Below are 13,556 nucleotides of genomic sequence, written 5' to 3'. Positions count from 1 at the left end.
TGCTGTCCCTGCTCCAATCACAGACAGTTACTACTTAATAGGGTATTCTACAGTTCTATGATTTTTGAGTTGGAAGGGACCCACAAGACTGAGTCCAACTCCTGGCCTTGTGCAGGACATCCCAAGAATCACACTATGTGCCCGAGAGTGTTACCCAAACACATCTTGAACTCTGCCAGGCTCAGTGCTGTGGCCACTTCCCTGAGGAGCCTGGTCCAGTGCCCAACCACTCTCTGGGTGAAGAAGCCTTTCCCAATATGCAACTTCAACTGCCCCTGACACAACTGCAGGCTGTTCCCTTGGGTCCTATCACTGGTCACTAGAGAAAGAAATCATTTCTAGCCCATCATAAAGAAGTTGCACACCACCGTGAGCTCTCCTGTCTCCAGGTGTTGGGAGCTGTGGGAGTGCTGTGGGAGTGGTGTGGGAGTGAGAGAGACCTGCACTCACTCTTCTGCCTCTGCCTCCTTTGGAACCATGGGGTTACAACACCAACTAGGGTTACGTAAGTGTCTTTCCTATACTGAATTGTAAGTGCAGAGAAAGTGAGAAATGAGCCATTCTGAAAATTAAACTGTTTTTATTATGGATGTTCTATCAGGGCTTGATCCAGCAGTTAGAAAAAACACTTTTTGTCAGTTAGATAATTCCAAATAAAAATACCAGAATCATTACTACAAACACTTTTTTTGCACTACAAGTGAAGCAAAGGACCTTGATTACAAGAACAGTTGTACTTCTAAGTCATCTAGCTTGGGCAGTTTTGAATTACGTTTCTCATTGTCCAGTTCTAGAACTTCATAAAAGGAACTTGGAGCGGTTTTTCTGCTGCACGCTTCAGAGCCAACGCGTAAGTATAAACCCTGGCATCTACTGCCAGATGTTCCTCTGCTACCAGCTCTGAAAATAAGAGTGAAAAATTATGAGATGCTGTTAAAACCTCACCTTTACAGAATTTTAAGTCCTTGCTAAAATGAAGATATGTAGGATTCCAGACACTGCAAACTCCTGCTACCACTAACTCATACCTGGCCCAGTCTCTCACAGCTTTTTGCTTAACATACAGTATATTCTAGGATGAGAAATGACAAAAGGAGCCCTGAGAAGAGAATGGATTCTTGAAGCTCATGTTAGTGCATTTAATGTGTCAGAAAGCTCTTACCATCAATCCTTTGCAGAAGGTCATTCTTTGGAAGTGAAACAACTTCCACAAATTCTAGGAGAGAAGAAAAAGGTTTATGCATCCTTAAATTAGTGAACAGTAGAAAAATTTACCTGTGTTTTCTGTTTCTTGGAATTTAGAAGGGGAAAGAAACTGACTGCTCATCACCATCCAAAAGTTGTGAGCTTTCATATATCAAAAATGGCCAATTAAACAAGGGAAGGCAGTGACTGGGCTCACTAAAAAGCATGTTTGCCAGAAAGAAGCTGGAAAAACAGTTGTGAAAAACATGTAGCTGGTAGCTGTGAAGGATAAGAATCCCCAAAAGAGAAACCTCCCTTTCAAGAATGAAAAATGCACTGTTGAAGAAAACTTATTTGGCGTCTCCTGGTACAGAAATGGATTGGAGATGCATTTCAAGACCAAACTGTCTCAAAGGGTTTGTTCAAGACAAATTTATGCTGGTTAACCCCTTCCCTGTCTCTCTGAATTACCTGTCTTTAGGGCTTAATCTATACTCTTGGTGGGTCAGTAATCTGTATTTCCTGAAATACTACACCTGGTGCTATAGGTGCAATACTGGGAAAGATAATTGACGCAATGATGCCCCACAGGAATTTGCATCTAGGCCAAAGTCAACCTCAGGCACGTTTGATTAGGGTCAGGAGATTACCCAAGCACAAATAAAAACCAGTTTTAACTGACTTTTTCTAAGTAAAACTTGCCATACGAAGAATCACGCTTGACCCCATTGTTAATGAGATCGCAGTCACATTACGTACCTCCATCATCTGCAAGTGAAAGAAAGTACTGAGTTAAAGGGTTGAAATACACTAGAGTTTACAATTAAAAAGCATTTGATGGCTGACTGTGAGTGACACTGCAATTACTTCCAGAGTGAAGCTACAACTGAGAGCAGTATCTAGGTTCACAAGTGCTTATGGCCCTCACTGAAATTTGGCACTGAAGTGTTTTATTCTGAGTGTGCCAACAGCTGACACTTCACATCTGGGCTTCCCCAGTGAATTCAGCAGAGACACACTCTGCTCATCTGGACTGCAGGATGTGATTAGAAGGATGTGCAGTATCCAAAACAGCTAGAACAGAGAGATGCAGTGGTGGGGTTAATTGTTTTAAACCCATTGTTTTGTTATCTTCTCAAAATTTTCAAATAAATGGGACAGAACTCACCAAGGTTTTGCTTCGGTCTTGTGTTCTCAGCCTCATCTCCATTAATGATGACGCTCACGATGTGTGTTGTGCTGTTTGACATTCCTGGGTCCAAGCACAGAGCTGCCAATGAGCACATGGAGAGGTTCATTTTTCAGGGCAGGAGTCAGGCACCTTGACATTTAAACAAAAGCTTTCACAGAAATGTATCTGATACAACAGGAGAATATATATTTGGCAGGCATTTGGGCTGTAAGAATAGTGAAAACTTTGTCTTCACATATTCTTAGAAGTAATGTTTCTGTAACTCTCAGCTCTTTTACAGATCTCTGGCAAGACTTGTTTTCACAGTCAAATTTACTTTCCACTCAAAAGACTAAAGATTTACTGTAAAGTATTCCTTATAGACCTCCTCAGTCTGTTGGAGTCTAATTTTGCCATCACCTGTCTCCAACCTCTCCCAATCCCCAGCATGCAGTTGTACCCGATAACTGAGAGACAAGACTCAACAGCAATGACATTTCCTCAAAATCCTAAGTTGCCTCACCTACCTTCTCAAGTTTGATTTATGATCCTCATTTTGCCTTCATTTTATCTTATGTAGGAAGCATAGGATTGGAACAATTATGTTCCAAAGGATCTCTGAATTTATTCCAATTACTCTCCTTTCTTCTTTCCGGCTGGTGAACCCGAGTACTGTCACCTCCCCTTGGCTGAAGAAGGGTGACCTCTGCATCATGCAGCTCTTTTTGTCTAAGTTCACAGATGCTGTTCACTGAAGTACAGCAATTTAGACCTTTACACTAAAATGCCAAATCACAGCTTGAATAATTTGGTTTGTCTAAAGGATCTTAATTAATAGCAATTTCCACCCTAAAGGCATCAAACTTATTTCAGACAGAAGTTCAGCAACTGATTCACATCAAGGACTAAAGTTTCACTTTTACAGCCATGAGATGCTACCCTGCTTGGATTTTTCCCTTTGGTTTAGAGCATTTCAGACATTTAGAGTAGCCATCAAGACAGGATTAGCTTTGGTGGGAAAAAAAAAAAAAAAAAAGCAAAGACCTGGAGTACATTCAATGACTTCTCCCTTGTAGCCAGTTTCTTCCTTCAGCTCTCGAAGCGCAGCACTTTCTGCTGACTCGTTTTCCTCAATGAGGCCTGGGAGATACATAATACACAAAAACAATTAAAAGCTTCCCACTTAACTGCAATATCCACCCTGAGATCTAATCAAGCTTTATGGAATAGGGGAAACATCCTCACTACTCTTGTCTTTACAGAAGGATAAGTGTTAGGAAGGATTCCAGTCCCTGGATTCATGCTGCTGCCAACATCCTTAACCAATTATCTACAGAATCATGCTGCCTTCCACAAAAATGGCAATAATATTCTCATGAGGGAAAGAAGCCAAATGCTTTGACTCTCAGAGAAAGAAGTGGAGGAAATTTTCTCCAATCTGCTAAAACCAAGCTTATTTTCTTCTTTTCATTATCAAATATTCCTCTTTTGTAATAGCACGTGGAGCTCAGCATGGTTTTCCAGCTAGAGCTTCATTAAGATCACAGAATCAGAGAATCAATTAAGTTGGGAAAGACCTTGGAGATCGTTAAGTCTAACCTATAAAATACATAAAGATTGACACTCCAAGCACATCTAAATACACTGAACCATATGAGACTCATCTCAGTGTTTTAGCCACTTACCTGCAGGAAATTCCAAGCAGTAACCATTGATTGGAGGCCTGAACTGTTTCACCAGGACAATGCAGTCGTAGTGCAGGGTTCTCTGCAGCACTGCTATCACTGCTACACCTGCCACAGCCATGGGAGACACAAGGACATGGAATGTGAGTGCAGCAGAATGTGAGATTTGAGTGCCAGACCTGGAAAGGAACCCACACACTGCTACTCTGATCATTCAGTGTTTAGATGCCTGCTCCAGAATCCTGAATGATGAATTTAAGCTCTTTATATCATGAATGGTGAGAGATCTTCAAAGCTCCCCAGCAAGCCAGAGGCACACGTACCAATCAAGACTGAGCCTCAGGGAAGGAGAGCTCTCCTGCCTACAGAAACTGCTTGAAAGCCTCTGTAGGGAACTCCCTACTACACTCTTCATGTCTAAATCATGTCCCAAAGAGCCCCTTGAGCCTTGGCTCCTAACAGCAAAACCAATCACCAGTTTGTGAGCTACTCTGTGTAGGGCACCCCTGAGTCTTTGGAAGTGCTCCATCATTTTAATGGGAACACAATGATCTTGGGAAGGCACTCCCACCAGTAAGGTTCTGATTCTTCAGCACTTTAGTTAGCATTTCATTAGCTCAGGTGTATAGCCAGCTCTGCCAAACCACCTGTTCCACATCCTCATTCATTCAGGAACAGATCAGCTCAAAATCTGCATTGTCAGCTTACCAGAAGGACTTTCATAGGGAAAAAAATGCAAAAAGAAAAAGCAACCAATTCTTACCATCAGCTGTGACTCCCTTTTTGTTGCCAGTACGTTTTACAGTTTCCCAGGTTCTGTTTAAACAGAGAAAACAACAAATGAATAAGTGAATAATCTTCTAACCTTGCTACTTCCATTTAAAGCAAAATGTACCATCACACAGTGAGGTCTTGTAAGAAGCAGCAGGCCAAAGCTGGCCCTGTCATACACTGGCACTATAAAACGTCTATGGCATAGTTTTCTTTTGCCTACTTAAGGAGGGAGAGAGAAAATAGTTAATTTTAGCTACACAGAAGATCCAATCTTGTTAATTTTAAGAGGATACTCTGCTGATGAACTGGGAGGCACTAGAGAAAGCAATCAGTACAGAATCTAACACTTTGAGGGGAGGGAACTAAAGCCATGTTGTAATGCCTACATAAATACAGCGAAACTAAAGAATACAAAAGGATTGGACAGAAATTATAAGACACATACAAGAGGACATTAATTTGGCAATAATATGCAAGATCCTGCACCACCAGCAGGGAAGAAAGAGCCCATAATGAAGAATCAGAAAAGACACATGGACTCTGTCACAGAGTAGTTGCACAGCTAAAACTTCTGTGTAGCATCTTTAAAAAGAACTGGAAATGCAACACAATGCAGGTCCAGTGTTCTCAAGAGGATTTAGGAGCTAAATTCAATCCCAATGCTTGCACATCTGCTGGAGTAAGATTCTCTTCTCTGAAGGAACCTCACAATGAATAGCTCTCACCTTGTGTGGAGTGATGTGCTTGTAATGCTCATGTTCTCTAGCCTGGGGCCAGTCTGTGCAATTGGGAATCTGGAATACCACAGAGGCAATTACCTGGGTTTTCCAAAGGGATCAGTGTAAGTCGTTTCTGCAAGCTTCAACCATTGTCTTTCTACGATTACCTAAAATAAAGAGTTCTTTGTTAAATACATTGTAAAATTAATCCCAAAGAATTAGGGAAACAACACAACTATGTTTAGGTTCTTTTGAAGACAAATTTCAGCATCACAACACATGCAGGAATGTGCAACAGCATTCCTGTTGCTAATACAGAAAAAAAAAATTACTTTAAATTCTTGAATATGAATAAAAAAATAACCCTAAGACAGTCTTTTAACATGAGTTTTATAACCAAGTTTTGATGAATTCAGTGGGATTTTATGTACTCAAAGTCCTCATTTTCCTCATTTTTAGCGGGATTTTGCAAGGGTAATATATCTCTGGGCTGCATACACTTTAGCTACAGTGGTGCTCACGAGTGCCCCTTAGCAGAGAGCACAGCCCAAAAGCTGAGCATGCAAGACTGACAACCAAACTAACCTGAAACTTTTCTTGCCCTGATCCCAGTCTGTGGCCTTGTGTAACTTCTGTTTTCTGCAGCTGTGAGAGTGATTTATACCTGTCTTTAGGACTCTGAGTGCTGCTTAGTGGGTGCTTGGCATGAACACTATGACCAAATGTCTTTTCTGGGCTAAATGAGTTTATTTTCCCTATGATGTTTCCTCATCTTTTATGCAATTCATTTAAAAGAGAAATATCCTTAGATATTAGCCCAGCAGTTTGCATCTTTTACTGTAACTTGTTTTAAAGTGAGTTATTTTTATTGCTTTGTCGGGCAAAAAACATCTGCTTGTAACAGCATGAATGTACCTTCCCAGAAAAAGGAAGAATGAAGTAAGATCGGTTCCCATTTTTATGGAAGATATTCCAGCATCAGACCACACTGTTACTGCACAGTTACAGAACCACTCCTGATATAAGAGCCGCTGGCAGAAAGAAAGTAAATACTTCTTTGTATTAAGCCTACAGAATGGTTGAAACCAGTAAATAGCTCAAAATATGTAAGATCTAATTATAAATTTCCAGTGATACCGAAGAGAACATTGTTTTAAAAGAGAAAAACTATGAAACATTACAAAAAAACCCCCAAACAACAAACCAAACAAAGAAAACTATAAAAAAACTATACAAAAACAAACGAAAAGAGGACAAAATGAAAATGCTGCCTGCAGAAAGCCCAGGTCTCAGTAGAAAACTCAAAAAGATTACAAAAATTAAATCCTTTATGCTTGTGAAATATTTGTATTAAAAAAATGCCCCAGAGAAAAGACATAATCCAAACAAATCTCTTCTTTCCTTGTGCCTTCATACACGGAAGAAATGACAAGAGTGTGTTCATTCCATAAAGAACAAATAAAAGAAACCACATTTGTGATTTAACAAGAGCAGGACACAAACCTGCTCACACAAACCTAATCACACCAAAGATTAACTTTTAAAGAGTTCACTTAAAAGGGAAAAGAAACAAATACAGGCAGTTTAGGGTGAAAATGCTTCTAATAAAAATGAAGTACCTCCAGAATTCTTTCTTAGGACTAATATTATTCTTACTACTTCCTCACTGATATCTTTAAAACAGCAATTATCTAAATTCAAATCCTTTCAGAAAACATAAAATGTGGTACAATCCTAAATGTTAAAGCAACCCTTGGTGGTTCACCACCTTAAAAACCAGAAGACTGTTTCAAAGAGAAAACTGTTGTTGGTTTCATAACCCACCACGTTGTAAAGTCTCTCAGAGATATCAGCGTTATTTCTGAGCATTGAAAAACCTCCTGAAGAGACAATATAAGAAACAAATACAAAATCTAAAAAAAAACCCAGAAGCTTAAAATAATGCAACACTGTATTTCTCTCTCCTCATTGATAATTTGGATAATTATTTCAATAAAGAAGAATGCCATATGTTTTAAACTCTCTGACAATTAGGAAGAAGTGTTTTGTCCATTGAACAGGTTTTCATACAGCCTCTCTAGCATTTTGTACTCTGCCCTCAAAAACTTACAAGTAATTGTTATTTAGCAACAAAAAAAGTCAAACCCAAGCATGCTGTACCTCTTCCTTAAGGACGAATTGTTTAGCTGGTTTTGCAACTTCTGTGGATGTCTCAGCTGCCATTTTCAGGAATGTCAGGGTTTTCCCCTCCTGTGCAAAGTCCAGATATATATGAAACAAAATCAATATTTGCTTTCAGTGTAAAGTTAAAAGGTTCATTTCTGCCCTGAAAATTAACAAATATAGCTTGTTGGAGAAAGTCAGGGACGTGTGATGGCAAGTTCAGTTTGTGTTTTGAGCTCCACCCAGTGATTCCAGAATCAAATAATTCAAAGGAGAAACGTAAATTTGGGTCAAATCCCTCACTTGTATAGTTTTAATAGTCCTATCAGCTGTCAGGTAGCTATGCTGGCTGAAGACACTTTTCTTAACTATTCAAATGTCAGACACTCATAAAGACAACTAATCCATTTCAAATTGTTTCATTCTGATCTGGGTGAAATGCTCTGTAAACAGTGCCTGGACAACAGGACTGTGCACTCCCCTGTGAAAGTGCAAAAATAAACTTTCTACCAAGAGGACTTCAGTGGTGAAAATTGTCTGCTATTAAAAGTCAGAAGTAGAATCTACCTCCACCTTACAAAACAAATAAACACATAAATTACTCAATCCTTCCACTAAAAAACAAGGTCAAAAAACAACACGTGTTGCAAGTCTGTGAAGCACGTGGGGCTGGTGTGACCATGGCATGTCAGTCTCCCGCTGGGAATGATGTGCCCAACACCATGCAAAAGGCAGCATTTTCACTAAAAAATGCCCAAAGCAAGGCTCTGCACCTGCAGCTCAGTGCCTCAGCTTGCATCCCCAGGAAACTGAGATTATGCATTCCATTCCAGTTCCAGCTTAGACACAGCAGGCAGCAGAAAAAAAAATGTATTAGAGACTGTCACTGTGGAAATACAGGGCACTTTCAGCACAGAAACTTATTCCAGGGAAACCATTCTCTGATATTAACTTAATACTGGAGTCCTGAAAATCATCATGAATCATAAGCAAAAGCCAGTGAAAAGAAACAAATCAGTTTAGACACCAAGATAGATGAGATGAGATGAGATAATCTTTAAGATCTCAATCATCCAGAGCATTGATGGTCATAAATTTTCCATAAAGTCAAAAAGAATCTTTCCATGACTTCAACTATGGATTAATAAGGCTCTGGGTGGATTCTAGCAAGGAACACTACCAAAGTGTGTGAAAACCTTCTCTGTCACACCCAACTTTAGCACTTTCATTTTTTACATCATCTTTATCCTTTTACGGTAACATCTGTTGCACAATTGTGAAACATGAAAGAGTTTAAGAGAATAATCAGCTTTCTTACGTACTGGATTGACGTTTATTTGCAGTGAGTAGTTAAAAGGAACAGGTAGGACTAAATATTTCTGTTTATCAGCAGGAGTAAAGCTAAAGTACATGAAACCATTTCCTTGGTCTGTACACAGGACAGGCTCTTTCTTAAATCTTAAGAAAGTGGTTTTGGATGAAGTAGGTCATAGAGGTCAAATGTGCAGATTGGTTTTATGTAACATAAGTCTTGAGAAGAAACCTTGACCTGTTAAACCAAATTCTGGTCCTTCAAAAATATGTTCTGCAATATTTTCTTAAAGCAAGGAAGCTCCTTTTCATAACTATGCAGTTTTATTATCTACCTTACCACTATTTGTATGAAAAACTGTTCAGTTGCTTATGTTCCAGTTTCTATCCCACTTCAGTTCAGTCAGCTGCTCCAGTGGTTGGAACTCCCTTCTCTTAGGATTGAAGAGTTTTATCTGGACAATGGCCATGGTCTCATGCTGTGACTCTCAAATACATGACCAAGCTTTCCACTAAACGTATGCAAAAGAAGTAGAGCCCAGGAGAAACAGTCAAAAGAAGCTCTGTGTGATGTCTTTAAAAACAAAAACCTTACATACCCAGCTACAGCAAATTCACCTCCTACACTTGGAAAGAATTAGGGCCTTTTGCACTGTCAATATAAATATATCAAAGGAACAAAGAGTAAACCACAGCCTTGTTAAAGTTGTCTTTGGATTGGCCTAAGTCATCCTCTTTTACTCTCCCCTCACAGGAAATCCTGTTCCATTGATCACACCAATCCTTCCGCACAAATATTAGTGTATCTTTCTCAAATGTGGATTACCACAGTTGTATCATTAAAAAAAAAAAACAAACTAGAACCTCATCTCATGGCAGAAGCTATTTTCAAAACAGCTTGCTCTCTCCTGAGAAATTCAGCACTAACTTGCTACTTAAAACAACAACAACAACAACAAATACAGTTTCAGTGGTTAGAATTATCACTAAAACCTAAAACGGGTGAACACTTCAAAGAGAGGGGAATGCTGATCTATCCCAGCTTCTGTAGTTTGGGTCTCCTCCACAAGTGGGTGCAGTAACTCTATGTATAGTGACATTTTTAAAAGCTCCACCAAAACAGTATTTTTATCCAGATTCAGTTGGCAGTAGGGAAGTGAGAATTTCTGCTGTTAGAAAGCTGAAATACCGTTTGGTTAAATGAAGGCTGCAATTCTGGCACCTCACGTTAGTCATGCTGTCAAGGATGGCACCATTTTTTGTTCATAAACAAAATTAGCTGCAACTGAAAATTAAATTTAACACTAAAATGTGAGGTTTCTAAAGGCCTATTTAGCTTTCAGAACATGCCTTGTCTTGCAGTTCTTCCACCTCACAAAATTCCCTCTGCATATAAATATGAGTTCATTTGAGTTAAAAATTCAGTGCAACTGATATAGGAGCCTGGGAACCTGGCTACCTGATCTAGGATTACATGAGCTCTAAGAATACACGTTTTTAATAGCTATAAATGCAATCTTAAGAATATGTCAAAGTGCCCACACTTATCAGCTGCCTTAACATGAACCAACAGCCCTCAAACTATCAATTATGGGGAAAAAGAAATGTTTTCTACCTTATCTGGTCGTTTTTGTGCCCAGTGTTACAGTGTACTGCTAGCAAATCATGCTACTTCTTCCATTTATTTCAAACTGGGATCAAATTCTGTCCTGAAAAAGCCATGCCATGTATAAAACATGTAACTTTTATTCCCATTGCTTATTCCTTCATTGAATGGCGTCCTTTCAAGGCAGCATCCAACCATTCTACAGTTTCCAAATTATCCTTCCCAGCAGTTAAAATCGTATGCCAACTGAGATCTGTGAATCAGTTCAAGAGAGAAGTCAAGATATCAGAACTATACTTCAATATTAATACTTAGATAGATGGATTAGCTTTCCTAAATCACTTTTCAGAAGACATCCTCTGATCCAAACACACATTCCAGCTGACAGCAACAAGATGTAATGGAAGCTCAGTACGGGGGGTGCCATGGCAAACTCAAGGTCAAGGTCAAACAAAATACAGATTTTCTCATAAAGAATGTGCAGAAGAGACACTGGCAACATTTTATGCACGATTTAACAAACGGCACTCCCAGATACCCAGGCTGAAGATACACATCATTAAAAACTCCTCAGGCACTTTAAACTTGTTACTTGCACTTCAGTGCTATGATTGTAGAAACAATATCAATTAGCAACTAAGTTGAGGGGAGGGAGAAAAGCAGGGGGAGGATGTTTCAATTTTATCATGGTATCTAGAAGCATGGAGACCCACTGAATGCCAAATAAAATACGGACAAGTGACTGCGGAGCAAACAAGGACTATCTCACACCAGCAAAGAGGGTTAGAGGCAGCTCCAAGGTGTTATCAGACTTCCCAAGAGCTGAGGTGTCACACAGCTGAAGTGCAGAGGTGAGAGCACGGGAGGAAAGATGGCATGGAAACAACGCCATGCAGGGGACACAGGCACAGACACAACAGCTGAGCCACGGGGCTTAAAAACCCCCCATACTACTACTCTGTTAATGCTTCACCTGGGACTGAACAAAACCAAAGAGTGGTTGATAAAAAACTTAACAGGAGCAGCCGACGATGTGCGTTCACAGCCCAGAAAGCCAAAGGTGTCCTGGGCTGCATCCAAAGATTCTGCCTCTCGCCCCTGCCCTTGTGAGAGCCCTCCTGGAGCACTGTGCGCTGCTCTGGGTCCACGACATAACAAGGACTTGGGAATGTTGGAGCAAGTCCAAAGGAGGCCACGAAGTTGGTAAAGGGACTGGAACAACTCTCCTACAAAGACAGGCTGAGAAAATTGGAGAAGGTTGTGTGGAGACCTCAGAGCACCTTCCAGTACCTGAAGGAGCCACATGGAAGCTGGAGAGGACCTATTCATCAGAACTGTAGTGAGAGAACAAGGAGTAACGGGTTCAAATTGAAACAGGGGAAATTTAGCTGAGATATTAGGAAGAAATCGTTTACTGTGAGGGTGGTGAGACGCCAGAACAGACTGCTCAGTGAGCTGTGGATGCCAGGCTGGACAAAGCCGTGAGCAACCCGCTCTCATGGGAAGCGTCCCTGCCCACGGGCAGCGGGTGATTGGAACAGGATGATCTTTAAGGTCCCTTCCAACCCCTTAACACCGTACGAGACCATGAAACAGCTCCATGCAGGGCACACGCGGGCACAGCGAGGACAGCAGAACCTACAAGACGAGGCGTCACTCAGCTCCTCCTGGCTCGGGCAGGGCGGGCAGCGCGGCGGGGCGCTCCGGGCCGCGGCCGCCGGGGGCGGAGCCGGGCCCTGTGCGCCGGGGATGGCGCCGGGCGGCGCACCGAGCTGCGCGGCAGGTTCCGGGCGGAGCGGCAGCTTCCGGAGCGGCCCGGCCGAGGGGGAGGAGGAGGATGAAGAAGGAGCAGGTGGCGCACTGCCAGTTCTCCGTCTGGTACCCGCTCTTCAAGGCCGTCACCATCCGCAGGTGTGGGCGGTGAGGGGCGCTGGGGGTGGATTCACTCCGGGTTCGGTGTGGGGTGAGGCTGGGGAGGAGTGTGGGGTGAGGGAGGGTGTCCTGCCCCTCCCCTCATGCGGTCAGGCTCACCTGGAGTGCTGTGTCCGGGCTCCTCAGAGCAGGAGGGACACGGAGCTCCTGGAACGGCTCCACTGCAGGGCTACGAGCATGATTAAGGGACTGGAAAATCTGAGGGAACTGGGCCTGTTGAGCCCCCAGAATTACAGAATGGTTTGGGTTAGGAGGGACCTTAAAGATCATCTGGTTCCAGTCGCCTGCCATGGGCAAGAACACCTTCCTCTAAACCAGGTTGTTCCAAGCTCCTTCCAGCCTGGCCTTGGGCAGCTGCAGGGATGGGGCAGCCACAGCTTCTCTGGGCATCCTGTGCCAGTGGCTCACCACCCTCACAAAAAAGAATTCCTTCCTAATATCTATCTAAACCAACACTCTCACATGGGTTCAACATTTGAACCCATGTGCTATCACTACAAGCTCTTGTAAATACTCTTGCTCCATCTTTCCTGCAAGTTCCCTTCAGGTCCTGGAAGGAAAAAGAGATGACTGGGAGGGGATTTCATTAATGCATATAAATATCTAAAGAGGGCGTGCCAAAGCATGGACCAGGCTCTGCTTGGTGGTGCCCAGCAACAGAAGGCAAAGGGCAGAAACTGATGCCCTGGAAGTTCCACCTGAACACGAGGAAGAACTTCTGTCCTGTGCGGTGACCGAGCACTGGAACAGGTGCCCAGAGAGGCTGTGGAGTCTCCCTCACCGGAGATACTCCAGAACTGTCTGGACACAGCTGTGTTCTCTGGGATGGCCCTGCCTGAGCAGGGAGCAGATGAGCTCTGTGATCCCTTCCAACCTGAGCCATTCTGGGATTCTGTGCATCTGGGGTGAAAATGAGCTTGTGTTGGGGCAGGGTTGGGTGAGATAGAGGGGACCTGTGTGGGGCAGAGCTATGGTAGAGGTGGTGAAGGATTGATTGAGCCATCAGCTGC

At 42.2% G+C, this 13,556-nt stretch overlaps 2 protein-coding genes across 6 annotated transcripts in view; one reads left to right on the top strand and one right to left on the bottom strand.

The window, feature by feature from the left end:
• Positions 1–560: 560 nt before the first annotated feature.
• On the bottom strand, positions 561–12,268 carry NUDT5 (nudix hydrolase 5). 3 transcript variants are annotated; one of them, XM_066318839.1, is made up of 9 exons: positions 11,905–12,268; positions 7,695–7,784; positions 5,634–5,701; positions 4,805–4,857; positions 4,042–4,149; positions 3,401–3,496; positions 2,354–2,455; positions 1,163–1,216; positions 561–900 (listed from the first exon to the last, which is right to left on the bottom strand). In XM_066318839.1, the coding sequence occupies exons 1-9, from the start codon at positions 12,112–12,114 to the stop codon at positions 791–793; spliced, it is 891 nt and encodes a 296-aa protein (XP_066174936.1). In that variant the 5' UTR covers positions 12,115–12,268; the 3' UTR covers positions 561–790. The 3 variants fall into 3 exon arrangements, 2 of the variants coding, with proteins under 2 accessions (XP_066174936.1, XP_066174937.1); XM_066318840.1 differs by lacking the exon at positions 11,905–12,268 and adding an exon at positions 9,349–11,043; XR_010743573.1 differs by having other exon boundaries at positions 826–900; positions 2,345–2,455.
• A 69-nt stretch (positions 12,269–12,337) lies between these two features.
• CDC123 (cell division cycle 123) overlaps positions 12,338–13,556 on the top strand; it is a 30,273-nt gene continuing 29,054 nt past the window's right edge. For 2 of the 3 annotated variants that reach the window (XM_066318837.1, XM_066318838.1), the window contains exon 1: positions 12,338–12,525. In XM_066318837.1, the coding sequence (XP_066174934.1) occupies positions 12,452–12,525 (74 nt within the window). In that variant the 5' untranslated portion in view covers positions 12,338–12,451. The remainder of the gene's footprint in view (positions 12,526–13,556) is intronic. The other variant, XM_066318836.1, reaches the window with a different exon arrangement.

This window comes from Sylvia atricapilla, chromosome 5 (assembly GCF_009819655.1).
Source record: "Sylvia atricapilla isolate bSylAtr1 chromosome 5, bSylAtr1.pri, whole genome shotgun sequence".
Classification (NCBI taxonomy): Eukaryota; Metazoa; Chordata; class Aves; order Passeriformes; family Sylviidae; genus Sylvia; species Sylvia atricapilla.
The sequence above is the reverse complement of the archived record's forward strand: the minus strand, read 5'-3'. Positions and strand labels throughout refer to the sequence as shown.